General features: G+C 53.6%; 1 protein-coding gene across 3 annotated transcripts in view; it reads left to right on the forward strand.

The window, feature by feature from the left end:
- TRIM9 (tripartite motif containing 9) overlaps positions 1-25,530 on the forward strand; it is a 58,012-nt gene that overhangs the window by 30,818 nt on the left and 1,664 nt on the right. Inside the window, exons 3-11 of one of the 3 annotated variants that reach the window (XM_058829548.1) lie at positions 9-131; positions 8,202-8,312; positions 8,690-8,843; positions 10,714-10,871; positions 12,076-12,214; positions 19,365-19,406; positions 20,417-20,440; positions 21,622-21,925; positions 23,345-23,507. In XM_058829548.1, coding sequence (XP_058685531.1) covers positions 9-131; positions 8,202-8,312; positions 8,690-8,843; positions 10,714-10,871; positions 12,076-12,214; positions 19,365-19,406; positions 20,417-20,440; positions 21,622-21,925; positions 23,345-23,507 — 1,218 coding nt within the window. The remainder of the gene's footprint in view (positions 1-8; positions 132-8,201; positions 8,313-8,689; positions 8,844-10,713; positions 10,872-12,075; positions 12,215-19,364; positions 19,407-20,416; positions 20,441-21,621; positions 21,926-23,344; positions 23,508-25,530) is intronic. The other 2 variants (XM_058829545.1, XM_058829547.1) reach the window with 2 other exon arrangements.

A 25,530-nucleotide genomic window follows, 5' to 3' on the forward strand; every position in this document is an offset into this window, starting at 1 on the left:
CCCTGCAGGAGAACAGTGTGGAGTTCGAGGCCTGCCTGGTGGCCCAGTGTGACGCCCTCATCGATGCCCTCAACAGAAGGAAAGCCCAGCTGCTGTCCCGGGTCAACAAGGAGCATGAACACAAGCTGAAGGTGAGCCTGGGTGGTCAGAGAGCTTCCAGCAGGGTTGGCACTGGCTGGGAATGAGGACTGGGCTGCTGGTTTTTTGGGGAGGTCATTGGAAAGCCACTCCTTTTCCATGTGAGTTCCATCTCGCTGCAGATGCCCGACCCGCTCGCAGCGTGTCCCTGGCAAAGTGCTGCTCCCTCCAGGTGGTTCCCACTGAATTATCGGGTTCATTTCTAGTCCTTAGGTCAGCAGAACCACGTGCACAGCATGGAAAGTGATTTTGTTCATGTCCCATGTTGCTCCCAAGCTTGTGGGATGATGCTGCAGGATGCTGAGTGCTTGTGACCTCTGCTGAAGTCCTGAGGGACGTGGTCATGAGCTGTCAGCAGGAGCAGGATTATTCTGATTTCTCTGCTTTCCTGGCCTCGGGGTGGTGCTGGCACTGAGATTTTTGGTGTTGGGGAGCAGAGGTGCAGCTCAGTGGCAGCTCCTGGTTTGTGTCATTCCCTCTGTCAGCACTCCACGTCTTTCCAGCTGATGTGGGGCTGAGAAGGGAAGCAAAGGACCAGATCTCAGCTGGGAGCAGTGGAACAGGTGCAGCCATGCCCAGAATTGTTGGACAAGGGGGTTGCACCCTGGCCATCGGTGCTGGAGTCCAGCTGAGAGATGTCACACCCACTTTTGTGATCCCAGGGTCCCTCTCCCGAGGTCATTTCAGTGTTCTGTATCTCTGGACCTTGCTTTGGGTCACCCAGGAGGCTGCAGAGGGATTCCTGGAGCTGCCCCAAACGAGGGTGAAGGCCACCAGTGCTCTCTGCATGGGACCATTTCCATGGGGAGAGGGACAATGGCAGCTTTGTGGGACAGAGCCCACCATCAGTGCTCACTGCCAGCAGCAAGGGACATCCCCAAAGAGCCACAGCACAGAGGGGACCCCCAGAGCCTGGGGGGCTCCTTTTCCCTCATCCCCTTCAGGCCATGCTTAATTAAACTCTCACAAAGCCAGGCAGCACAAAGCAATTTCCCTGCTCAGCACAACCCACAGAGGCCTTTGGCTGGAGGAGTGGGTCTGCATCCCACTGCTTGTTCCTGTCCATCCATGGATCTGCATCCCACTGCTTGTTCCTGTCCATGGATCTGAATCCCACTGCTTGTTCTTGTTCCTGTCCATGGATCTGCATCCCACTGCTTGTTCCTGTCCATGGATCTGCATCCCACTGCTTGTTCCTGTCCATGGATCTGCATCCCACTGCTTGTTCCTGTCCATGGATCTGAATCCCACTGCTTGTTCCTGTCCATGGATCTGCATCCCACTGCTTGTTCTTGTTCCTGTCCATGGATCTGCATCCCACTGCTTGTTCCTGTCCTGTCCATGGATCTGAATCCCACTGCTTGTTCCTGTCCTGTCCATGGATCTGAATCCCACTGCTTGTTCCTGTCCTGTCCATGGATCTGAATCCCACTGCTTGTTCCTGTCCATGGATCTGCATCCCAATGCTTGCTGCTGTCCTGTCCATGGATCTGAATCCCACTGCTTGTTCTTGTTCCTGTCCATGGATCTGAATCCCACTGCTTGTTCCTGTCCATGGATCTGCATCCCACTGCTTGTTCTTGTTCCTGTCCATGGATCTGCATCCCACTGCTTGTTCCTGTCCTGTCCATGGATCTGAATCCCACTGCTTGTTCCTGTCCTGTCCATGGATCTGAATCCCACTGCTTGTTCCTGTCCATGGATCTGCATCCCACTGCTTGTTCCTGTCCTGTCCATGGATCTGAATCCCACTGCTTGTTCCTGTCCTGTCCATGGATCTGAATCCCACTGCTTGTTCCTGTCCATGGATCTGCATCCCAATGCTTGCTGCTGTCCTGTCCATGGATCTGAATCCCACTGCTTGTTCTTGTTCCTGTCCATGGATCTGAATCCCACTGCTTGTTCCTGTCCATGGATCTGAATCCCACTGCTTGTTCATGTCCTGTGGCCTCCATCCCACCCCCATCCACCCTTGTTATGGGCTGGGCTTTGTCATGGGCCTGGTCCTTAAAACAAGAAAGGGTTTGTGACAGGACTCTTAAATCAGCCCTGGAGCCTCGCTCCCTGACCCTCCCTGACCCTCCCTGACCCTCCCTGACCCTCCCTGATGTGCCCTGGGAAGGGATGAGGCACCTGAGCCTCATCCAGTTAGAATCAGGATCATGGAATGGTTTATCTTGGGAAAGATCTTAAATCCCACCCAGTTCCACCCCTGCCATGGCAGGGACATCTTCCCCTGTCCCAGGCTGCTCCAAGCCCTGTCCAGCCTGGCCTTGGGCACTTCCAGGGATCCAAGGGCAGCCACAGCTTCTCTGGGTACCTGTGCCAGGGCCTGCCCACCCTCCCAGGGTAAAATTCCTTCCTCATAGCTCATCTGATGTTCCCACTGGAGTGGGTGAAGCTGCAGTGATTTACACTCACTCTGAGACGACCTTGGGCCCATTTCCATCTGCAGATAAGCAAGAGGTCACCTCCTGGCCTGTGCTTTCTGTGGAACTGTGACCAGGGTGAGTCGTGCAGGACTGTGGGGATCATCCTGGGTGATGCTCACATCAGCACAGGACACTTCTGACCACTGACTTGTGCTGGGAACTTCTCCCTTTCCCACAGGAGGCCTGTCCTGTGTGAACACTTGTGGCTGTCCTGGAGCCTGTCCCCCTGGGAGATGAGTGCTCACAGAGCCCAGGGAGCCTTGGCAGTGCCAGGGAGCCCTGCAGATCCAAGCTGCTGTCCTGGAGCTGTGTCTCCATGGCTGCAGCTCCTGCCCAGGGGATGTTGGCAGGAGGGAGCAGGGAGAGGCACAGGGGGACAGAGCCAGCCCCTGGCAGGGGCCACAGGCACCTCTGAGGACACGGCCCAAGCTCCCAGGCCGAGTTCCCATCTCTGTGTGCCTGGATTTGGGGTGGGCTTGGCTTTGGGGCTGCCCTGCTTTGTGCTGACACACATTCCATGGAGGCAGGCACTAATCCAGGCCTGACTCTGGGCCAGCACTAATTACTCCAGAGCGAGGAGAGGCTTGTGAGGACACCAGCTTGGAAGGGACATGTCCCTGCCCTTCTCCAGCCTCCCACTGCAGCTGGATTCAAGACTGAGAACCTGAGCTTTAACAAACAAAAACCTGGGGCCTGCTCCACCTCCTTGTGGTCCTGGTTTTCAGGAGCAGTGGGGTCTTTCCCAAGGGATGATGTCCTCCAGCTCTGTGCAGGGGACACAGAGGCTTCCCTGGAGTGTTGTCCCAGGAAGAAATCTCTCCTCATCCCACCACACACACACAGACTGAGCACCTCCTGAAGCTCTCAGCAGCACTGTGGACCATTCCAGTCTTTTTTCCAGCCTTCAGGCCACGGGATGCCTTTGCTCCATGATTTCTCCAGGCTGCTTTGGCTGTTCAGGCAGGCAGCATTTGCCACATTTCCCAAATTGCACTCAGCATAAAGGGATTTTATCTGTGGCACTGGATCTCCAGAGGTGAAATGCTGCTCCTTCTCCAAGGCTGCAGTCAGGATTTTCCAGTGGAACTCGGTGTTCCCCGTGGGATCAGGTTCCTGGTGCTGCTAACACAGCAGCTCTGCTTTTCCCAGCTCCCAGTCACCATGGAAACACCCACCTGGAAAAAGCTCTGGATTCAGCACACTCAGACCTTGCCAGGGTCTGTCCTGGTGATTTTTCCATCTGGGATTTTTCCATCTGGGTGTGCAGCTCTGTGGTGAAGCTCAGGACACCACCCTCCATCCCCAGGGTGACCCAGGGCGAGGAGAATCCGTGTCCCCCCTGGGACATTCCCAGCAGGACCCATCCCAGGCACTGGGAAGGTTGTGAGTGCCTTGAAATCTGTTATCCACTGGAGTACTAAAAAAAAAAGGAGGAAGGCAGTTAAATAAAGCTGAGTGGAGATGTTATTGCCTTCTAGGAGCTTTATTAAAATTAAAATGTAAATTATAGTTAATGTCATCTCGGCGAAGAAAAGCTCTGGAAAAGCTCTGTCCTGTTTTAGGGTCGTGGTGAACTGCTGTGAGTGCACAAAAACCCCTTTTTATAGGCTGGAATTAGCAGCCAGGTGCTGGCTGTTGTCTTATTTAAATTGACAAATTTAAATTTAAAATTTAATTTAAATTTTAAATTTAAATTATTTAAATTTAAATTTAAATTTGTCTTAAATTGGGGGGGGAAAAATGGTATTTGGTAAAAATAACCACAAATTGTATGGAGCTTCCCAAATCCCCTCAAAATCTGAGCTGCTGAAGAGCCCAGCTGGGATCAATCTCTTTGAGGTAACAGCCTCAAGTTGTTTCAGGGGAGATTTAGGATATGATTTTTGGATATGAGGGGAAATTTCTTCATGGATAGGATTGTCCAGATCATCATCCCTGCATGTGTTCAAAAGCCCACGAGGATGTGGCAGCTTTTCCTGGGAATCTGGTGCATCCTGTGGGTCCTTCACAGCCTCCCAAGGCTTGAGGAGCTCCCAGATTTCCCTTCCAGCTCTCCCCATCGACAAACTCTGCATTGTTGGGGTAACAGGGGGTAGAAATCCCTCAGGCCTGAGGAGAATCCCTGGATTCTGTGGCTTAAGAATCCCAGGATTCAAGTGGCTTAAGGCCACATGGAAAATACTTTGGCTTTACTGACCCCACTGGGTTTAGACCAGGCCTTCAAATGTGTGAGAGATGTTTATGTCTTATTTCCAAAGCCTTTAATTTTATTAATCAAAGTGATTGATGGAATTTTTCTGTCCTGTGTGCATCCCATTTCTCCTTTAAAGCCTCACTAGATCCCAACCAAAGATCTCTCTTTTTGCCTTAAAAGCACTTTGGTGCTGGTGAAGGCAACGTGGATTTCTCCTCTTGGCTTTTGTGCTGCGGAGATGCTGAAATGAAAATGTTTGTTTTATTCCCTGGTTCTCCAGATGGATGATGCTGGATCCCTGAGGGGATCAGAGCTAGGGAAGGGCTGGGAAAGAGCTGCAGCTTTGGATTTATTTACCTGGAACAGCCTCCCTGGGAGTCTGGGGTGTCTCTACTGCTGGAGACTCCACAGCCTCTTTTTTCTGGTCTTTTGTAGAGTATGAAAAGACCACTTTTGTAGAGTAAGAAAAAAGCTTTTATTCTGTCTTCAGCCAAATGCTGTTCCCTGGAGCTGGTGCCGGGCTGGAGGGAGCAGATGGCAATTCTGCTGGAAATACTTGGAAAGCGTCAGCTCCAGCAGGGAGAGCTTCACAAACTCATCATCCTGGGCAAACCAGACAGAGATTTAAGCTGCAAAGAAGATAAGGAGATTGTTTTAGCAATCCCATCTTTGCTGCCTTCCCAAGGGCACGTGCATTTCCCCACAGAGGGCTCTCACGTGAGCAGCTTTTCCAGGTGGGATCCTCACTTGCCAGTCTGGAGCCCAGCAGGCAGGGAATGCAAAACCTCTGCCATGGCTGCCACGGTCAGGATGTGCTCCAACAGCAAGGTTGGACCCCACAGACCGGTTTTATCTCATGGTCTGCAGCTGAGAGACCAAACATCCACACAGGGAAAATCCCTTCCAGGGGCAGGCAGCTCCTGAGCCCTCACTCTGAGCAGGAGGGGCCACACGAAGCCAAAATGCTGCTCTGCACCCCCCTGCACCTTCTGGATGCTGCCCTGAAGGACTGAGCATCCCTGCTGAGAAACAAAATCCAGGGCCTTGCCCTCCATCAGGAAGGTCAGTGTAGGAGTGGGATCTCCAGGACCAGCTGTTGGCTCTGCTTTATCCTTCCAGGACCTGAAGGGGCTCCAGGAGAGCTGGAGAGGAACTGGGGACAAGGGATGGAGGGACAGGACACAGGGAATGGCTCCCAGTGCCAGAGGGCAGGGCTGGATGGGAGATTGGGCAGGAATTCCTGGCTGGGAGAATGGGGAGAGCCTGGAATGGAATTCCCAGAGCAGCTGTGGCTGTCCCTGGATCCCTGGAAGTGCCCAAGGCCAGGTTGGACAGGGTTTGGAGCAGCCTGGGACAGTGGAAGTGTCCCTGCCATGGCAGGGGTGGCACTGAATGGATTTTCAAGATCCCTTCCAACCCAAACCATCCTGGAATTTGTGATTCACCCCAGCAGAGCAGTTCCAGTGCACTCAAGTGTTAGAAACAGGCATGGAATGAACTCCCCACTTCAGAACAGCAGTGTTTGAGGCCAAAAGCAGCATGTGCAGGTCCTGCTGCACAAAAGCTCCTTCTCAGAGCCACCCAGCACCTCCACAAGCCTCTCCTCTGGTCCAGAGGAGCAAGATGGGAGCTCCCTCTGCTGCCTTGTCCACCCTGCACACGGGGTGCACCCCTTCCCTCAGCCTGGCATTGCTGAAACCAGCGAGGAATGGCTGCTCCCTAAAAATCTGCAGCAGTTTTGGGGGGTGTTTAATGGCATTTCACACAAGCTGCCATGTCCCAAATCTCCCAGGGATGGGATAAAAGGAAACAACCTCAAGATACACCACGGGGAGGTTTAGATTGGATATTAGGGGAAAATTTCTTCATGGAAATGGGTGTCCAGCCCTGGCACAGGCTGCTCAGAGAGATTTAAAATCCATATGGATGTGGCACTTGGGGACATGGGTCAGTGGTGGCTTTGGGAGAACAGTTGGCCTGGGTGCTCTTAGAGGGCTTTTCCAACCTGAAAGAATCCGTGCTCCTAAGCTGCAAGGCTGGTAATTCTTTTCTTCCTGCTAGGTGATTAAGTAGATGTGATTAAATTTTAATTAAGCAACACGTGGTGGCGTCGATTGCCCTGCAGGAGTCACCTCCCCTCCAAGACCAGGTTCCTTCACCACAGGAGCCTTCCTTTCCCCTGCCTGTCCCCCAGACAGGAATTCTGGAGGGATGCTGGCTGGGGGAGATGCTCTCCAGCTCGGAATGGGCATCCCAGCAGCACTGAGCTCCCAGGAATGTTCATCCCTGTTTGTTGCAGCTTTTCCCATCCCACTGCAGCTCATCCTCACAGCTCATCCTCGCTGTAATGCTCCACTGAGCTGCACAGCTTTGGTCAGTGCCAGTGGAGAACTCAGCACAGCTTTTTAGAGCTCTTCCAGGAGTAGAACATGAAGAAATCCTCCATGAGAGTTTGAGAACGTTCATCTAAGAGTAAAATCTCTCTTCCCAAGCTGCTCTGCCAGTCCTGGACCTGCAGGATTCAGTGTGAAGGAGCAGCCAGCTTTCAAATAAATCCTTGTGGCATCCAGCCTGAACTCTCCTCCTTGCTGTGCTGCAGGGAAGGTCAGCAGAGGCCTCAGGCACCAGAAAACCACAGACTTGTGCTTTCCTGCAGGGATACTGCAATGTGATCCCTTGGGGAACGAGCTGAGAGTGCAAGAGGTGCCTTAATGTGGAGCCTGGATTGATTGATTTATCTCCTTTCCCTGGAACTTCCCTCCCTCAGAGCTCATCCCCAGGCAGTGGTGAAAACAAGGGAATTCTGCATGGTCCATGCAGCTGATGAGCATCTCCAACAGATCCTCAGGGATGAGGCTGGGGGGGTGGTGTGTTCATTCCTCCAGGAAAAAGCAGCTGCCAGGGTCACTCCTCATCCAGGACTGCTGAGTGCAGCTGCCCCAGAGCCAGCCCCAGAACCTGGCTGCATTCCAAGGCTGGAGAGGGCAGCTGTGGATCTATGGAAGTTGGCATTTGCTTTGCGTGGAGCTCACGAGCTGCCGTGTGGATGCTGGCTTAATTAAAGGCAGGGCATGGAGCTGCCCTCCTGCTTTGAGTAATTACTCAATTAATGTGTTAATGTGTTAAGTGTGTTAATGATTTTGGGCTAAACAAAGCTTGCTCAGAGAGGTTGTGGACTCCCCATCCCTGGAAGAATCCAAGGCCAGGTTGGATGGGGATTGGAGCAACCTGAGATAGTGAAAGGTGTCCCTGCCATGGCAGGAACGAAATTAGGGTTGGATTAGGGATCTGGGTTGGAAAAACCCAAAAAAACCTCCTGGGATTCTGTGTTGCCATTCACCAGGTTTGGAAAGATCTGGATTCTGGTGTGTGGTGCTGGTTCTGCCTGTCCCTGTTCCCTGGAGTCCCTGTGACCCTGCTGTCCTTGTCCCCCGCAGGTGGTGCGGGACCAGATCTCGCACTGCACGGTGAAGCTGCGCCAGACCACGGGGCTGATGGAATATTGCCTGGAGGTCATCAAGGAGAACGACCCCAGCGGCTTCCTGCAGGTGGGTGTGGAGCCTGGGGGATGCAGCAGGGCTGGGGGCTGCTCCAGGGAGGATAAAATCCAGGATCTGCCTCTGATCAGCTGCACGTTGACAGCAGGGCAGGAGGAGAGGGTTGCAGCAGGGATCACAAGGTGCTTGTGGCTCTCCACTGAGAGACCCAACAGACAGCCCTTGGGAGCTGCATCCCAGCCCTCATTCCTGGGCTCCCTTTGGCTCTAAACCCTGCACCCAACGCTCCAGGGTTCCCTTCTCCAGCCCAGCCTGCAGCGAAGAGCGATGCTGCAAACCACGGGTGACATCCCAGAGCCGGGGACAGCAGGGTGGGGACGAGGCCTGGGACACATCCCACGGCAGCTGAGGCTTCTCCTCCCCTGCAGATCTCAGATGCTCTCATCAGGAGGGTGCACCTGACCGAGGAGCAGTGGGGCAAGGGGACGCTCACCCCACGCATGACCACGGACTTCGACCTGAACCTCGACAACGCCCCTCTGCTGCAGTCCATCCACCAGCTCGACTTCGTCCAGATGAAAGGTAAAGATCTTTCCAGTGCCTTCCCAGAGCTCAGCTCTGCTCCTGCTGGGAGTTTCCATGCAGCTCATCCCAGGGAAAGAGCAGAAAAGAAGAGTTTCTCATCTCCCAGCAAGATTGGGCACCCCAGACCCAAAGTTTTGCCTGTTCTTGTGTGTTTTGGCATCCCTGTGCCAGAGCAGGGTGCCAGGAGTTTGGCTTTGCCTGGAAAAGCACTCCTACTGCATTAAAAAGTTATTAGTGCATTAAAAAGTGCTCTGATAAAGTTATTAGTGCATTAAAAAGTGCTCTGATAAAGTTATTAGTGCATTAAAAAGTGCTCTGATAAAGTTATTGGTGCACTGAAAAGTGCTCTGACAGAGTTATTGGTGCACTGAAAAGTGCTCTGCAGGTTGGGACCTCTCTTTTGAGAGCAGCACAAGGCTTTTCCCAAGCCTCTCCTCCCATCCCCACGCTCGTTCAGTGCTGAGCAGCATCTGTCACAGACCAGATGTCCCTCCAAACACAGCCAGGTCACTTGGCCTGGGCTCTGCCCTCCCTCTCCTCACCTCACTGTTGGTTTAGTTCATCATTTTGGCTTTAATTTCATCCCTGTTCTCCATTCCCTCTGTGCTCCTGCTGTCCCACCAAGGGCTGCTGCAGCCTGTGAGGAATCTGGGAGGCTGACAAAGAGGGGCTGTGACAGGGGGAGGCTCAGGAGGACACTGAAGCTGAGCTGTACCTTCAGCAGCTCTGGCACCGCCCTTCATTCCCATCACAGCCAGAATTCCTGGCCCAGGAACACAGCAGGGTGTCTCAGTGGCCAGGGACAGGAAGGATGTTGGCCACACTCGTGTGTGTCACCACCAGGAGCATCCTCAGCTGCTGGTGGCAGGGAGGAGCTGGCCATGCTTGCTCTTCGTTAGCCAGGCTGTTCATTTGAAATGTCAGGAATATTTTTGGGTAGCAAACCCAGGGAGGGCTGGATTGCTGCTTCACATTCCTGTGTTCCTGCCCTCCCTTCCTGCAATTTAGCCCAGAGGGTTATTTTTAATTAATAAGAGCAAATCTGCTGCTGGTTGAGCCGCCCACCCTCCTCTTATCAAATTCCTCCTCCTCCTCCCAGCTCACCCTCGCTGTGGAAATCAGCTGTTGGTTTTGTAGACTTGCAGGAGGTTGGGTTTGGATCCCAAATCTGTGTCACAGCACCAGGGGAGGGAGGGCAACACCTGAGGCCTCAATAAAGAGCAGTGAGCAGTAGGCACAAGGCATCCCACACCCACTGCCAGCCTGCAGGATCCAGCCCAGGAGGTGGAGGAGCCGCAGAGGGTGAATGCTGAGCCTCTGCCAGCAAGTCCAGCTTTTTCCTCAGGCATCCATGGCTCCTCCCCATCTTGCCTGGGTTCTCCATGACAGTTTCCACTGGTTCTTATCACTTTGGGCAGTGAGGATGAGGATGGATCTCTGTTGAGAGATGGGACATGTCCCTGTCAGGCTGTCAGGCTGTCACTCTCCCCTGATTTTTCAACCCCTGGCAGTTCTTTCTGTCCCCTGTGCAGTTCCTGGGAGCCAAAGGGGGTGCTCAGCCCCCCAGTTTTGTTGGATTTATTGAATGGAAAAGCAGGGCTGTAGGTAAGTCCAGAGCCAGGTTCTGCTGAGCCTGTGGGAGAAACATCTCAGTTTTGGGACTCCAGGCAGCTCAGAACAGGCACATTGTGCTGCCACAATTCTCCAAGATTAATTAGAAAATGGGAATAAAGCAGAAAAGCTTCACCAGGCTGGCAGGGGGCAGGAATTTGGTGGGAGAAGAATCCTTTCTGCCTCCTCCCCACCGAGGCAGTAAACGCACCCTGCATCCCCCAGGGTTGCGCTAATTGCACTAATTGGTGATTAGTCTCCTCCCCAGTGCCGGCCCCGCCGATCCTGCAGCTGGAGGAGTGCTGCACCCACAACAACAGTGCCACTCTGTCCTGGAAGCAGCCCCCTCTGTCCACGGTGCAGGTGGAAGGATACATCCTGGAGCTGGACGATGGCAACGGCGGCCAGTTCAGGGTAGGTGCTCGGAGCCAGCCCTGTGGGAAGGGGATGTTCCCCTCCACTCATTCCCTGCCAGCAGCTGAGCACAGAATTAATTTAGGGAAGTGGATGGGGCAGATAAGCTGTGGGGTTTTGGGGTACAGGGTGGTTTGATGTGGTGGAAATGCTGAGCTGGAAAATCAAAGAACAAGTTTGAAGCTCTTGTTGGCCAGAGAAGCTGTGGCTGCCCCTGGATCCCTGGAAGTGTCCAAGGCCAGGTTGGACAGGGCTTGGAGCAGCCTGGAACAGTGGGAGGTGTCCCTGCCATGGCAGGGGGTTGGAGTAGGATGATCTTTAGGGTTCCTTCCAACCCAAACCATTCCATGATTCCATGAAGCTCCATATTTTTAGGTTGCTGGATATTTCATGCAAGGTGTGCTAATTGCCATGAAAGCCTCATGGTTTGCCAGCTGCCAGCAAGCAGAGGTGTTCAAGGCCTGAGGGTTTTTAAATTGCTGTAATTACACAATTAAAATATGATTTTTCTGCGATCCGACACGCCAATAATTATCCTGGCGTGTTCACATCCACTGAGAGCAGGCACAGGAGCAGCCCATTGCACTCTGAATTTATCCACAAGGAGCTCAGGCAGGCAGGAGCCAGAGCAGGGTTGAGGCAAAGGAGAGGTGAGGTGGGAGCTGGAGAGAAGGGGGCTGGGGAGAACGAGGTCAGTGCCTTCCCAAAATCCCATCCATCCCTGCCCTCTGGCACTGGGAACCATTCCCTGTGTCCTGTCCCTCCATCCCTTGTCCCCAGTCCCTCTCCAGCTCTCCTGGAGCCCCTTCAGGCCCTGCAAGGGGCTCTGAGATGTTCTTGGAGCCTTTTCCAGGGGAGCATTCCCAGCTCTCCCAGCCTGGCTCCAGAGCAGAGGGGCTCCAGCCCTTGGAGCATCCCCAGGGCCTCCTCTGGACTCTCTCCAGCAGCTCCACATCCTCCTGATGTTGGAGCCCCAGAGCTGGGGGCAGAGCTCAGGTGGGATCTCAGAACCCCTGCTCCTCCTGCCGGTGCTGCAGCCCAAGGAACAGATCCCATTTTGCTCAGCCTCAGCCGTGTCCTGCAGCCCCAGGGGGCAGAGCAGGGAGGCTCCTGTGCATGCCCTGGCGCTCCTGTGCATGCCCTGGGGCTCCTGTGCATGCCCTGGGGCTCCTGTGCAGCCCTGGCATTTCCCTTTGCCTTGCAGGAGGTGTATGTGGGCAAGGAGACCATGTGCACGGTGGATGGGCTGCACTTCAACAGCACCTACAGCGCCCGCGTCAAGGCTTTCAACAAGTCGGGAGTCAGCCCCTACAGCAAGACCCTGGTGCTCCAAACTTCCGAGGGTAAGGAATTGCAGCAGCTCAGGACACCCCAGCTCAGCTCCCTGAGCAACCCCAGCACTGACCACAGGGGGAAAGTTGTGTCAGGAGCCTCCAGCAGTGCCAGAATTCCCCCCTTAATTTCCCCTTTAATTCCCCCCTTAATTTCCCTCTCACCCTTTTCCTTTGATTTCACCCTTTCCTTGATTTTTCTCTGGGGAAGCACAGGGAGAGCTGTTTAAATCTGGGGTTATGTGACACCAAAGGGAAACTCAGATGTTTTCACTGGTCCCATTTGAAGCAAAACCCTGCCAGCATTGCTCCTGAGGGGCTGTGCTTGGCTGCACAATGCCATAAGAACAGGATTCAGGCCTGGCAGTGCAGGACAGGGAGCAGTGTGGGTGTCCTGCCAGAGCCAGGGATGCACAGGAGCCCCACGGCATCATCTGCACTCTGAATATTAAACACTGCCTTGCAGGCTGCAGGGGAATCTCCCTGCCTGGCTTTAAGTACATTTGTCACACCAGGCACTTAATCCATTGTGGAAAATTGGTTTATTCCTGACATGCAGGTGGAGAGTGGCAAGGCTGGCCCCGAGGTGGGAGTCGGGAGCTGCAGCTGTGGAGGAAGGGATCAGCCCCCCCAGGCACGTCTGCAGCCCCACAGCCAGGCACAAAACCCTTCTTTGGGAGCTTTCCACGCTTGCTGGAATCCCTTTTCCTTGCTCCCAGACAAAAATCTCTCTTTTCCAAGGCGTGTGAGGATTTTTTCACGGCAGCATCCAGCTGGCTGGCAGCTGGGATCAGAAGGGGACACACACAGCTCGTGGGGCTGCTGGTGGGGTGGAAGGAAAAGTGAGAGCTTTCCTGCCACAGAGCAGCCCTGGGGGCTTTGAGCAAGGAGAAAAATGGGATTTTTGCTGGAAAAAAAACCTAGAAGACAAAAGCAGAGCAAGGCTATGCAGAGGGTTTCTCTTGCTGCCTGCAGGACATCACCATTCCCATTTGGAAAGGGCAGCAAGGAATGGGATTCATTCAGAGGTAGAGCAGACAGCAAAACTGTGACAAACTTCTCCCAGGAGAGGCAGGGAGGTCACAGCACAGCACAGAGACACAGCAGTGCCTGCTGGCAAACTGAGCACCAGCAGCAAAGAAGCTGCACAAGTTCCTCTGGAGATCCAGGGATGGGACAGGCTGGATCCAGCCCCATGCCAGGCTGGCCAGGACTGTTCCCAAAGCCTGAAAGTCAACAGTTCCCAGCCCAGCCTTAACAGGAAACAGCAGAACTTTGATTTCTCATCTCATTTGTGCCTCACAGACACAATTTCCTCATCAAAACCAGTTGGGCTTTAAGTTGTCCCAGGCAGGAGTTTGCAGGGTGTCCCCACTGTGATCTTCCCAGCTCTGATTTCCTCTCAGAGGTGTTCTCACCTTGAGCCAAGCTCAAGCCCAGCTCCAAAATACGGAGGAATCTGGGAGAAAATAGCTGCTTGTGGTGGCAGCAGGGCCGTGCTTGGGGCTGGTCCTTGCTCCTTGCCACCAGGGAGAAGTTCCACTCTCCTTGGCTGATTTCATTCAGCCTTTTCACTTGAATGAGCTTTTGCATTTGTTATTCCAGGGGAGAAAAAAGTCAAATGGGCCTGGAGCATTTTGTGCTCTAAGAGGCTGCCTGAGCTCTTTTAGATTCAAAGAGAAATAAATCACATCAGTGTGTGGAAGCTTCCGGATATCCGAGTGACTTGTTGAATGGAGCTGCCTTGCACATCACAGCCCTCGCTCAGGCTTTTATTCCTGGCTTTTACAGCAGCATCAGGCCTTTTTCAGAGCTATTTTGTCTGAAGTAGGCTTAGCTTTTTCCCTTCAGCTGAGCTCTGCAGCTTCCTGCAAAGTGCCTGTGTGGGAAGAGAGGACAAAAGAAGGGAGAGGCTGGATGTGAGGAGTGTCTCTGCCAGCGTGGCTGTCCTGCTCTAAGTGCTGGTGAGGAATTCTGGTATTGAAGAGCTGGTTTGTAATTCTGAGAGAATCCATGAGATCTGCAGCCTGTGGAAGGGAACTGAAGCTTTTCTTCTGCTTTCTGTGAGCAGAGCAAAAGGTCTTGCAGAGCCTCAGCGTGTGAAGAGGAGAAGGATGAGAAGAAGGGGATGTGTCTGGGACTCTGTGCCAAGCAGCCACAGGGAGCTGGGCAGCACCAGTGGAAAATGCCATGGGAAGGCAGCACATGCAGCAGTCCAGGGCAGGAACTCCTTCCCAGCCCCTGCTGAGAGCTGCTCATCCCAAAGGAAGCTGTTGCAGGTCACTCTTCAAAGCTGGTCCTTGGTGCCACCAGCAGGACAAGGTGGTTCCTGGTGGGGAGGTTTGTGCTCCCCACGTGCTGGGGCTTCCCAGGGATGAAGATCCCTTTGACCAGCACAGCCAAGGGGCAGCGAGGGTTGAAGGTGACATCCTTCCCTTGAACTGTGTCCCCTCCTGAGCTGGTTTTGGGCTGTTTCCGCACAATCCCTGGGAGTGTCTCTTGTTCTGTCACATCTTAGCCCAAGGCTCTGCCTTCACCTCTGTTTCTCCAGCACCTGAATGAGGCTGTGGGCTGGGAGGTGAGTGTGGGAGAAAGTTTCCAAGGTGACCCAGGGCACAGACATGTCCCAAAGCTTGGCTGGTGGCAGCCCTGCTTGGCTGTCCTGACCCCTGGGAGACCTGGGGTCTCTCCCAGCCTCCTCCTTTTCCTACTCCCCGAGCTGGGCAGCCCCTGCTCTCCTGGTTTTCCCTTGTCCAGCAGATTTCCCAGCCTCTGGCCAGTCTCCTGCTGGCTTCTTTCCATGTTCTGCCCAGCAAGCTGGATGTCAGGATGAAGGACCAGCTCACTCCAGGTGGAGATGGAGAAATGGAGCTCGGCGGTGCCTCCCAGGCTTTTCTCCAGGCAGAGAACTTCCACCTCCCTTCCCCAGCCAAGCCAAGCACCAGAACCTTCCCTTTCCATCCCAGCTCCTCATCTGGAACCCAACTTTAAATTCCTGACCATCCATGGAGTGACCCTGAGCAGCAACCAGGGCTTTTTAACCAGCAGCTTTTGGAAAGGGCGAACAACCCAAGGGGGAAGAGTCTGCAAGGAGCCACAGGGATGTGAGAGGCTGCTTAGGGAGAGCCATGGGCACAGCTACTCGTGGTAGTGGTTCCTCTCACCCTTGGGGGGGTTAGAAAAGCTGTTCCTCCCTAACTTTGAGCTCTGATTATTGACTGTTGTGCAATAATTTATCTCCTCTGACCCCACTGACGCCCTTTGCTTCCACAGCCACAGCAGCAGCAGCGAGTTGCAGAGGTTACAACCCACCATGCAGAGAAATATTCCCTTTTTATCTGTTTTACCACAATTCCCAGCTCAATCCACACTCAAAGCAGAGCTGGGAAGGCTGGGGGATACAGTGTGAGTGTGTGGATGGTGGATTCTACATTTTCACGTTAACACAATCCTGGATAAAAGGCTAGGGAAGAAATTGCAGGAGGTGACTGTTTGTGGCAGCAGGGAACAGAATGACCCACGAGGTTCCCTCTGCTCTGACATTTTGCTGAATGAATTTTCCTGAATCCCACCAGTTAAATTCTTGCTGTAAGGCTCAGATGTGTTTTGACAGGTACAAAGGGATTCCAAGAACACAACCTCCCGAACAGCCCTTGAGTAAGGTGGGTGCTTGGTGGTTCTTAGGGTGATAGAGCTTAGCCCAGCCCTGCAAAATGTCACCAGCTGGGTTTTTCCACCCCTGCTAATTGTGCACAAAAAGGTTTGGGATGTGTTAAAGCACGGTGGGACGTGTGCATGGTAACCTGTGCATTTTTTTAGGTGCCTTCCTGTGAAGAGGTGCAGGACCCCCCCCTTTTACAGACAAGCCAGTTGAATTTGTCACGCTGACACGGGGACACTTTGGAAGATGAAGGTGTTTTCCTTGCTCAGGCTGCCCTGCAGGGTCTCTCTGGGCTGCCCAGCACCAGCCATTCCTGCCCTGCCAGCGGAGCAGGGTCCGTGCTCCGCTCCGCGGCTCGGGAGCGACGGCGCCCAGCAGAGACCCCATTTCTGATCTGTAGTTTGCGTTGATCTTACGTTTAGACACGCAGTCAGAAGAACAGACCCTCCCTTTTCCAGTGCCTTTGGAAAGATCGCAGCTTCGTAGAATGAGTCCTTTCTCCTCCACCCTTAATCTACAACCCAGCTTCTCGGGGAGATCCTACTTTGAGCTAAGATCTTCGGCCCACCAGCTGAGCTTGCATTCTTCCTTACAGTCCCTGAATTCAGCCGGTGAGCTGAGCACCTCTGGCGTTGCCTCTTGGTCTGTGCTTCTGGGCATCTCCAAACTATCTGTTCGTTCTGTTCCGTTGTGTTTGTTTTTCCCATGACATGCGGATGGCAGCGGGAATTCTTTCTGTGGGTCAGTGCCGTGGTTCTGCTGGGATGTGCCAGTTTGAGGTGTGGGGTGATGGAGCAGAGCAGTAATTCCTTACCTGGGTGCTGCTCTTGGCAAGGCTGAACCCTTTGGTGATCATAAATCCCTGAATGGTTTGGGTTGGAAGGGAGCTTAAAGCTCATCCATTTCCAACCTCCTGGTGTGGGCAGGGACACTTTCCTCTAGAAGATTCCCCATTCCCAGTTTGTGTTGAGCTCGTGTCAAGGGGTAATCAGAAAAAAACCTTCCCTGGGTGAAACCTGTGGGAATATCCCCATGCTTTCCTTTCCTAATACAACCAGGAAACGCAGCCTCTGCTGGGAGAATTGGTCTGTGAAATTAGTTTGGTTGATTAAATCTGACCCCCGGTAAGAAAGAAGCGGGCAAGGTCTGGCTTTTTCCCAGAGAAAAACTGAATTCCCCATCCCTGCAAGTGTCCCAGGCCAGGTTGGACAGGGCTTGGAGCAGCCTGGGATAGTGGAAGGTGTCCCTGCCCACGGCAGTGAGGTGATTTGTGTCCCCTCCAACCCAAACCAGTTTGGGATTCTGCGATCCCAGCTCACAGCCCAACTTAGGGCCTGGAGACGCTGGCTCTCTTCCGCTCAGCTTTGAGCGCTGGGCTCAGCTTTTCCAAAGCCAGCTGTGATCATCCCAAAGCTTTGTTTCCTGCAGAGCAGAGGACAGCAGTGCCGTGATGCCTCGCTGGCCTGGCAGCCCCAGACGAGCGCTGGGTTCGGATCCGTGCCCGGAATGACGGGCTGTGCTGGGATGTAGGCAGGTCAGAGCGAGGGATGGATTTGGGCAGCCAGCGAGGAGCCACAGAGGTCTCTCAGAGCCGTTTTCTAACCACTCTTTGCACATCTTCTGTTGCTAAAGATCCTGGGCCCTGATTCTTCCACCTCTCTGGATTTACATCGCTCCAAAGGCGTTAATTCCCGGCTTTCTCCGGTGTAAGCCCTGGAAGAATGGGGGCCCCCGATTGTTTGACTTCCATCCCATAACACGGAATGAGGAATGCTGCAGCATGACCCTTGCCAGAATAACCAGGGGTTGGGGGGGTGGGGAACCCTGCAAACTTCCTTTTCTTTGTGCTTTTTATGTTTGATTTCTCATCGTGCTGCTGTGAGCTGATGGCTTCCAACGCTGTTTTGTTACGGACGTTCCTTCCTTTGTGTCCGGTGTTCCGGGACCCTTCCGCGCTGGCCGTGAGCGATACCCGCGTGTGGACCTTCTGCAGCCCCACTCTGGGGTGGGGGGACAGGGAAAAACGGGGTCCTGAGCACCAAAAACAGGGTCTGTGTGTCCCTCAGGAGAGCTTGGAGCACAGCGATGCGCGGAGACCTGGAAAAGCGGTGTCAGAGTCGGGACACGGGGCAGGATTCATTAAAGCAGCCTCGGGAGGAGCCTCTTGGCACAGCACAGAGCACAGGCACAGCCAGGGCTGTCCCACCAACACCCAGGGCATGAGGGGGAAAAACAGGCACTGAGGTGACCCTAAAATCCAGCACCCTTTGTGTGTGCTGTTCCACACAGTGCCTGGAACCGGACAAGCCCCTGGGTCAGGACAAGCCCCTGGATCAAGACAAGATCCTGGATGAGAACAGGCTCCTGAATCAGGACAGACTCATGGATCAGGACAGGCTCCTGGATCAGGACAGACTCATGGATCAGGAGAAGCTCCTGGATGAGAACAAGCCCCTAGGTCAGGACAGGCTCATGAATTAGGACAAGATCCTGGATCAGGACAGGCTCCTGGATGAGAACAAGCCCCTAGGTCAGGACAAGCCCCTAGGTCAGGACAAGCTCCTGGATCAGAACAAGCTCCTAGGTCAGGACAGACTCATGGATCAGGACAGGCTCCTGGGTCAGGAGAGGCTCCTGGATCAGGACAAGCTCCTGGATCAGGACAAGCTCCTGGATCAGAACAAGCTCCTAGGTCAGGACAGGCCCCTGGATCAGGACAAGCTCCTGGATCAGGACAAGCCCCTGGATCAGGACAGGCCCCTGGTTCAGGACAAGCCCCTGGATCAGGACAAGCCCCTGGATCAGGACAAGCTCCTGGATCAGGACAAGCTCCTGGATCAGGACAGGCCCCTGGATCAGAACAAGCTCCTAGGTCAGGACAGGCCCCTGGATCAGGACAGGCTCCTGGAACAGCACAAGCCCCTGGTTCAGGACAGGCCCCTGGATCAGAACAAGCTCCTGGAACAGCACAAGCTCCTGGATCAGTCCCTGGCTCCCATGAGGTGTTTGCAGCCAGCAGTCAGGCCCAGGAGCATGAAGGGCACCCCAACACATCCTACCCATGCAGCTGATGAAGCTGCAGCCCTTTGGTGCTAGCAGGGGTCTGAGGCAGTGTCAGCCCCCAGGGATCCCCTTTCCAGCTGCACTCACACCCAGCAGGAGCTGCCTTTTCCTCAATCCCTGTCCTTCAAGGAGTGGTTTCTCAGTCAGTTTAGAGAATCTTTACCAAGCAGCCAAGATACTCCACCAAGGCTAAAATTTCCTGCCTCTTTTCTGGAAAAAAGCAGAATAATTTGGCATCCTGAGCAGTCAGACTTTATACAGCCCACACTCCAAACTCCCAGGCTGTGTTTGCCACCCCGCTCCGTGCCCTCTGGCTTTTAATGAATCAGGCCTCCCGTGGCTGCTGGATGCTTAATTACCAATGAAATGCTCAGGAGTGTTTGTCAGGAGGTTGTTGTTCCTTAGCTGTGATGTGTGAAATGTAGTATCTCTTTATAGGATGCAATTTTGACACGCAAGGATCGCCTTACTCCCAATTAGGCAAGTATCTTAATTACAATTAACTGGCACCTACTGCGTGTTGCTTCATTGGGTTTTTTTTTTTTTTGCTTTTTTATCTTTTCTTTGGCGACTGAGCAGCGTTTCTTGCTCGTACCCTGCTTGCAGAGCGCTCCCAGATGTGACAGAATCATGGAATTGTTGAAGTGGGAAAAGCCCTCTTAAGATCATGGGAGTCCAACCATTCCCCAGCACTGCCAAGGCCACCACTGAGCTGTGTCCCCAAGTGCCACATCCACACGGCTTTTAAATCCCTCCAGGGATGGGGACTCCCTGGGCAGGAGGCACATTTGGAGAAGTTATGATTGCTGGATGATGTAAAAGCATTTTGGTTTCCCCCACATGGTTTTAAAGAGAAGCCTGAGGTCAGTGCTCTGGAAGTGGCCCTGTAATTAAAAACTGATCCTTCTGCTCTCCTCCTCTTTTCAACTGAAAGAGGGCAGGGTTAGGTTGGATTTTAGGAAGGAATTCCTGGCTGTGAGGGTGGGGAGACCCTGGCAGAGGGTGCCCAGAGAAGCTGTGGCTGCCCCTGGATCCCCGGGAGTGTCCCAGGCCAGGTTGGAACAGCCTGGGACAGTGGAAGGTGTCCCTGCCCATGGCAGTGGGTGGAACTGGATGATCTTTAAGGTCCCTTCCAACCCAAACCATTCCATGATTCTCAGTCCATATCCCTGCTCATTAAGGCACTGATTCTGTGGATGCAATTACCCTCTCTGCAGCTAATTAAAGCAAGGTGGCTGCTGCTTGCCTGTCCTCTTCAGACTGTCTGCAGGGCCAATCCTGCTCGTTGCCCTGGGAGAAGGAGCCTGCAGCGCTGTGGGATTCCCTCCTCACCCCGCACCCCCAGCCCATCATCGCGCCTCTCCAAATGCCGACAGCTCCGTGCTCTGGCTGGAATCACAGACAAGCAGGAATGGTTTCTCCTTCTTTTCCCTTCCCAACCTGACGTGCTGTTTTCTCTCCCGCATGCCTTTCCCTGGGAATGACCACAGTTGACATTAAAAAAATGGTGGCAGGTACGGCACCCCCCGGGCGCGGCGCGGGGAGCGCGGGGCGGCCGCGTGCATGGGAGCTGTCTTGTGAAACGTTCCAATAAACCAGTGAATCAGTCTCACCCGAGTGTTTTTATTTTTCAAGCCGTCAGAGTGTTTTGTGGATGTGTCAGTTCACGGTTTTCAGCTGGAGGAAACCACCTGGGGAACCGGGCTGGTGGCTTGTGAATGAATCCCCGTCCCTGTGTCTTGTCGAGGACGTGACGCTGTGTCTGTCAGAGTTGCAGTAACCGAGTCCTGTGCATTTAAACCAGCAGCCCTACGGAATCGTGGAGGTTTTGGGGCATTTTCCAGCCTTCCCATGAGTTCTTGGCTTAGGTGTGGCTCGTTGCTTGGCAGGGAGGTTTCTTGGTGTGATGTGACATCTCAGTAAATGAAGATGTTTGTGTGTGCTTTTGGTTCCCAAAAACAGCCCTTAAATACACACACAGAGTTTATCTGCTGATCCTCAGTCCCCTTCCCACACTGACCTGAGTCTGAAAATTAAACAACACTTGGTCCTGAGAGTAAGTTACGTTCCAGGCCAGGCTGGACAGGGCTTGGAACAACCTGGGATAGTGGAAGGTGTCCCTGCCCATGGCAGGGGTTGGAGATGGGCTTTAAGATCCCTTCCAACCCCAACCACTCCATGATTCCATAATTCTATTAAAGCTTGGAGACCTGCTGAGGATCACATCTCCTGCCAGCACCAAATTTTAGGAGGCTTTGAGGATCCTGCAGGCTCACAAGCCGAGACACTGGGAGCCATGGAGCAGCAGGAGCCAAACTCCTCCAAGTCCTGGCTGTAAAACCTCAGGCACGCTGGCAGCTGCAGCCACCGGAGCTCAGAGCATCCCTCGGTGGTGGAAGTTGTCCCTCTCTGGTGGAAGTTGTCCCTCTCTGATGGAAATTGTCCCTCTCTGGTGGAAATTGTCCCTCTCTGGTGGAAGTTGTCCCTCTCTGGTGGAAATTGTCCCTCTCTGGTGGAAGTTGTCCCTCTCTGATGGAAATTGTCCCTCTCTGGTGGAAGTTGTCCCTCTCTGGTGGAAGTTGTCCCTCTCTGGTGGAAGCTCCGTGTCCTGCATGCAGCATGCCGTGTCCGTGTGGCTCCGCGCGGCTCCGGCGCGTCCCCACCGCGCTAACCCCGCCTTGTTTGTGTGTTCCAGTCGCTTGGTTCTCTTTCGACCCCGCCTCTGCCCATGCCGACATCATCTTTTCCAACGACAACCTGACTGTCACCTGCAACAGCTACGATGACAGGGTGGTGCTGGGGAAAACGGGCTTTTCCAAAGGGCTGCACTACTGGGAGCTGTCCATCGACCGCTACGACAACCACCCCGACCCGGCCTTCGGCGTGGCTCGCATCGACGTCCTCAAGGATGCCATGCTGGGCAAGGATGACAAGGCCTGGGCCATGTACGTGGACAACAACCGCAGCTGGTTCATGCACAACAACTCCCACACCAACAGGTAGGTGTTGGGATAGGGGCTCCCCCTCCGGACACCACAGCCCGAGGAATGTCACTTTTTAATCTGTTTTTCTGATTCTGATTCTGTATTTCTTCTCACTCCTGGGTTTTTCAGTCCCCTCTGGGCTGAGCTCCTTTGGGATCCTCCCTCTGTTTATCTCAGATCTCTGGGTCAGGACAGAAACTCCAAAGCTCGTCAGGATCTTGTTTCTCGTGTTTATCAGGATTTTAGCACAGAACTTGGCAGGTCTCTCCAGACTTTCTGCACAAATTTAATTCACTGCAGCCTGGCACACTTTGGGTTCTGATGGCACAAAATGGCCCCAAACTGTGCAGCCTTTTTATATTTATGTTTATTTTTACCCAATTAACAATAGACATGTAGATTATTTTTCTTAATGACCCAATGACCCATCACCTGTGTGCTGCACTGTGACATTTTCTGTCCAATCACCTCCTACTACCCAAAACCCTCCAGAAAATGGAAATGAAGAAGAAGGAAGGAAAAGAAACAACATTCTAAGTCTTCCATCTTGTCTTCTGCTCTCTAAACTAAACTAGAGTTTAGTTTAAACTCTAAGCTTTAACTTTTCCACCCAGTGACTTAAGAAACTCTCTAATTTACACACTCACACTTTCAGCTTTTCTATCTAACTTTAACAGTTGTTTTCATGTATCACCATGAAAACACGCCCATAAATTTCATGTTGTATGAAATTCAGTGTTCTCCTGGATTTCAGAGCCAAGGGCACACACTCTGTGTCTCAGACTCCAACAAAGGAAGAGCCTGTGGCTTTGACAGTGGCACCTGCAAGTGTCAGGATGATGTCACAGGGAGGGTGACATCAATCTTGGTCTCCTCTGTTGGAGGATGTGCCCTTCCCTGAGTGGGGATCAGGCTCTGCCTGCTTGGTGCTGCCTTGTTCCAGCATTCCTTCCCTGCTTGCCACCACTCTTTCCATGCTGACTCTTCCCAGTCCCAGCCAAATCCTGCAGCAGTGTTTGCCTCAATCCCTGCCCCAGCTACAGCTCGTGTTCCATCTGGGACTGGGGACTTCTCTTGGGGAGAGCCTGGGCTCACCTTCCTGCAGACCCAAGGGCCATTCCCTGATGGATCAGCGGGTTTTGGTGTGGGTGCTGTGGCTTTGCTCCACAGTTCCATGTGCTTTCCCTCGTGGTTGTGTGGCTGTGGCTGCTCTCAGGGTGGCTTTTCCCTTGGGGACATCCTGGCAAAGAGGAGAGCAGCTCCATGGGAGGGTAGAGGAGGAGGTTCCCAGGGAATGAGGATGAGCATGGCTGGGATGGCTGCAGGTCGTGGCCTGGCTCCTGGCTGAGCTGTGGTGTTCACCATCATCAGTCCTTGAGTTCATGGCCTGAGCCAGGAGCACAGGGGACACTGAGGCACTGCTCTCTCCCACAGAACCGAGGGTGGGATCACAAAAGGCGCCACGGTGGGAGTGCTGCTGGATTTGACCAGGAGGACTCTGACCTTCTCCATCAACGAGGACCAGCAAGGACCTGTGGCCTTTGAGAACCTGGAGGGCCTCTTCTTCCCCGCCGTCAGCCTCAACAGGAACGTGCAGGTACGGGTTTGGTCGGGCTCTCTGGAGCAGGGTGTGACATTCCCAGCAGTGGGAAGGGGTGACCTTGCTGTCACTGCAGTAGCTGCTGCTCAGAAGCAGGAGCAGGAGGGTTCTTGTGCAGCAAGGGTGGCGTGGAAGGAGCTAAACTTGCACCCTAAAGCACCTGTGAGTCTCCAGAATCAGGACAGGCCTCCCTGGAGGGAGCTCCTCGCTCCAGGTTCTTCCCTCAGGGCTGCTGGAGCCCTCCCTGGGATGGGGTTTGATAACTGTGTTTTGTGATGCTCCCACACAAGAGCCTCACTGGCTCCTACAGCACTCCCAGGTCCTGGATGGGAGGAGCATCACCAGGGAGAAGAGCATTTTCCAAAGCCTGTTTTCCTCTGGGACATTTCAAACCCCTCTTCTTCTCTCCCTCTCTCCCAAGCTCTCCTGAACATCCCCAAGCGGTGACACCCTGAGCCAATCCGGTATTTCCATCTTTCATTTCTCTTCTCACTGACCACATCCCTGCTGTCCTCTGTGCCAGGGAATCCTCCACAGCCTGGCTTTGGCACATCCCTCCCACCACTGCCTGCACCTCCAGCCCTGCACAAGTGCCCAGGCACATCCAAGGACACGTTGCACCTAATGGATCATCTCAGGGTGTCGAGCATTTTGGCAGGGTCTTCTACAGCGGGTGTCAAACCTGGAGAGGGACTTTGGAACAGAGCCTGGAGCGAAAGGATAAGGGGGAATGGGATATTGGGAAGGAATTGTTCCCTGTGAGGGTGGGCAGGCCCTGGCACAGGGTGCCCAGAGCAGCTGTGGCTGCCCCTGGATCCCTGCAAGTGTTCAAGGCCAGGTTGGACAGGGCTTGGAACAACCTGGGATAGTGGAAGGTGTCCCTGCCTATGGAGGGGTGGAATGAGATTGTCTCTGAGGTCCCTTCCAAACCATTCTAGGATTTTATGATCACCTCTGTGCTAGGGCAGAGGCACCAAAATTAGGGATCCATGGATTAGGACATGCTCTGCTGTGTCCATCAGGATCCAGGGCTCACTGGGCTGTCACCAAGGCAGTGACAATTTTCCAGCAGCACTGGGACCGAGGTGTGTTGGGACCATCCCAAACTTTGGGAGCATCCTTGCCAAGGTGTCCCATCCCACGGGTCTCACTGGCAGGGGAGTCTGCCTGGCTTGGAGAAGAGCTGAGAAATGTTTAATTAGGAAACGCTAACGAAGCCCAAGTTGTCTATGCCGCGTTTAGAGGTGCTGTATTAATTTGGTGTGGTAAAAACATCCTGCTGTGTACTGGGGTTAATTCCTACCTCAGCCCTCTCCACAGCCATAAGGGATTTCTGGAGCCCCTTGGCTTTGTGAGTTCCCTGGGCAAGGCAGAGCCTAAATCCCCTGACAACACAGAAATCCCGTGGGATGCTGATAAAAGGCTGCTAATTAAGCCAAGCCATTTATTATGCTTCTTCAGAGGTATATGCCTAATTGAAAACAACTCTAATTAGGAGGGAAATCACTGTATTTTAGACAGTTTTCTTTAAATCTTTATCTGAAGGGGGAAATGCTGCTGCTGCAATAAAAGGAGGAATTGTGCTTTCCTCCCAGATTAAAGCATTTGTGGAGGGAATTGAATTTCACCAGTGCCTGTGCGAGCATGGCCCTGTCCCAGCATCCCGATGCTGCTCAGCTTCCCCACCACAAAGCTCCTTCCTCCCACCAGCAATCAGCCACACCCTCTCCACTGTCCCTGTCCCCTCTCTGTCCCTGTCCCCACTCAGCTCAGGATCTCCTGGAATGTCTTCACTGTCCTTCAGGCCCCCTCAATCCCCTCCTGTCCATCTCACCTGCACAAACACCCAGCTCCTGCCGTGCCCCTCCTCTCTGGCAGCCAGATTTGTACACAGCCAGCTGGGAATGTTTTGGGCTCGGTACCAGCGGTCCCAGTTCACTCCAGCAGCACAGAAAAGTGAGGAACAAGCCAGATGGAGCCACTGCCACAGCTCTGGGGACACCTGCATCTCCAGTCACAT

The sequence above is a fragment of the Poecile atricapillus genome, chromosome 1, assembly GCF_030490865.1.
Source record: "Poecile atricapillus isolate bPoeAtr1 chromosome 1, bPoeAtr1.hap1, whole genome shotgun sequence".
Lineage (NCBI taxonomy): Eukaryota > Metazoa > Chordata > Aves > Passeriformes > Paridae > Poecile > Poecile atricapillus.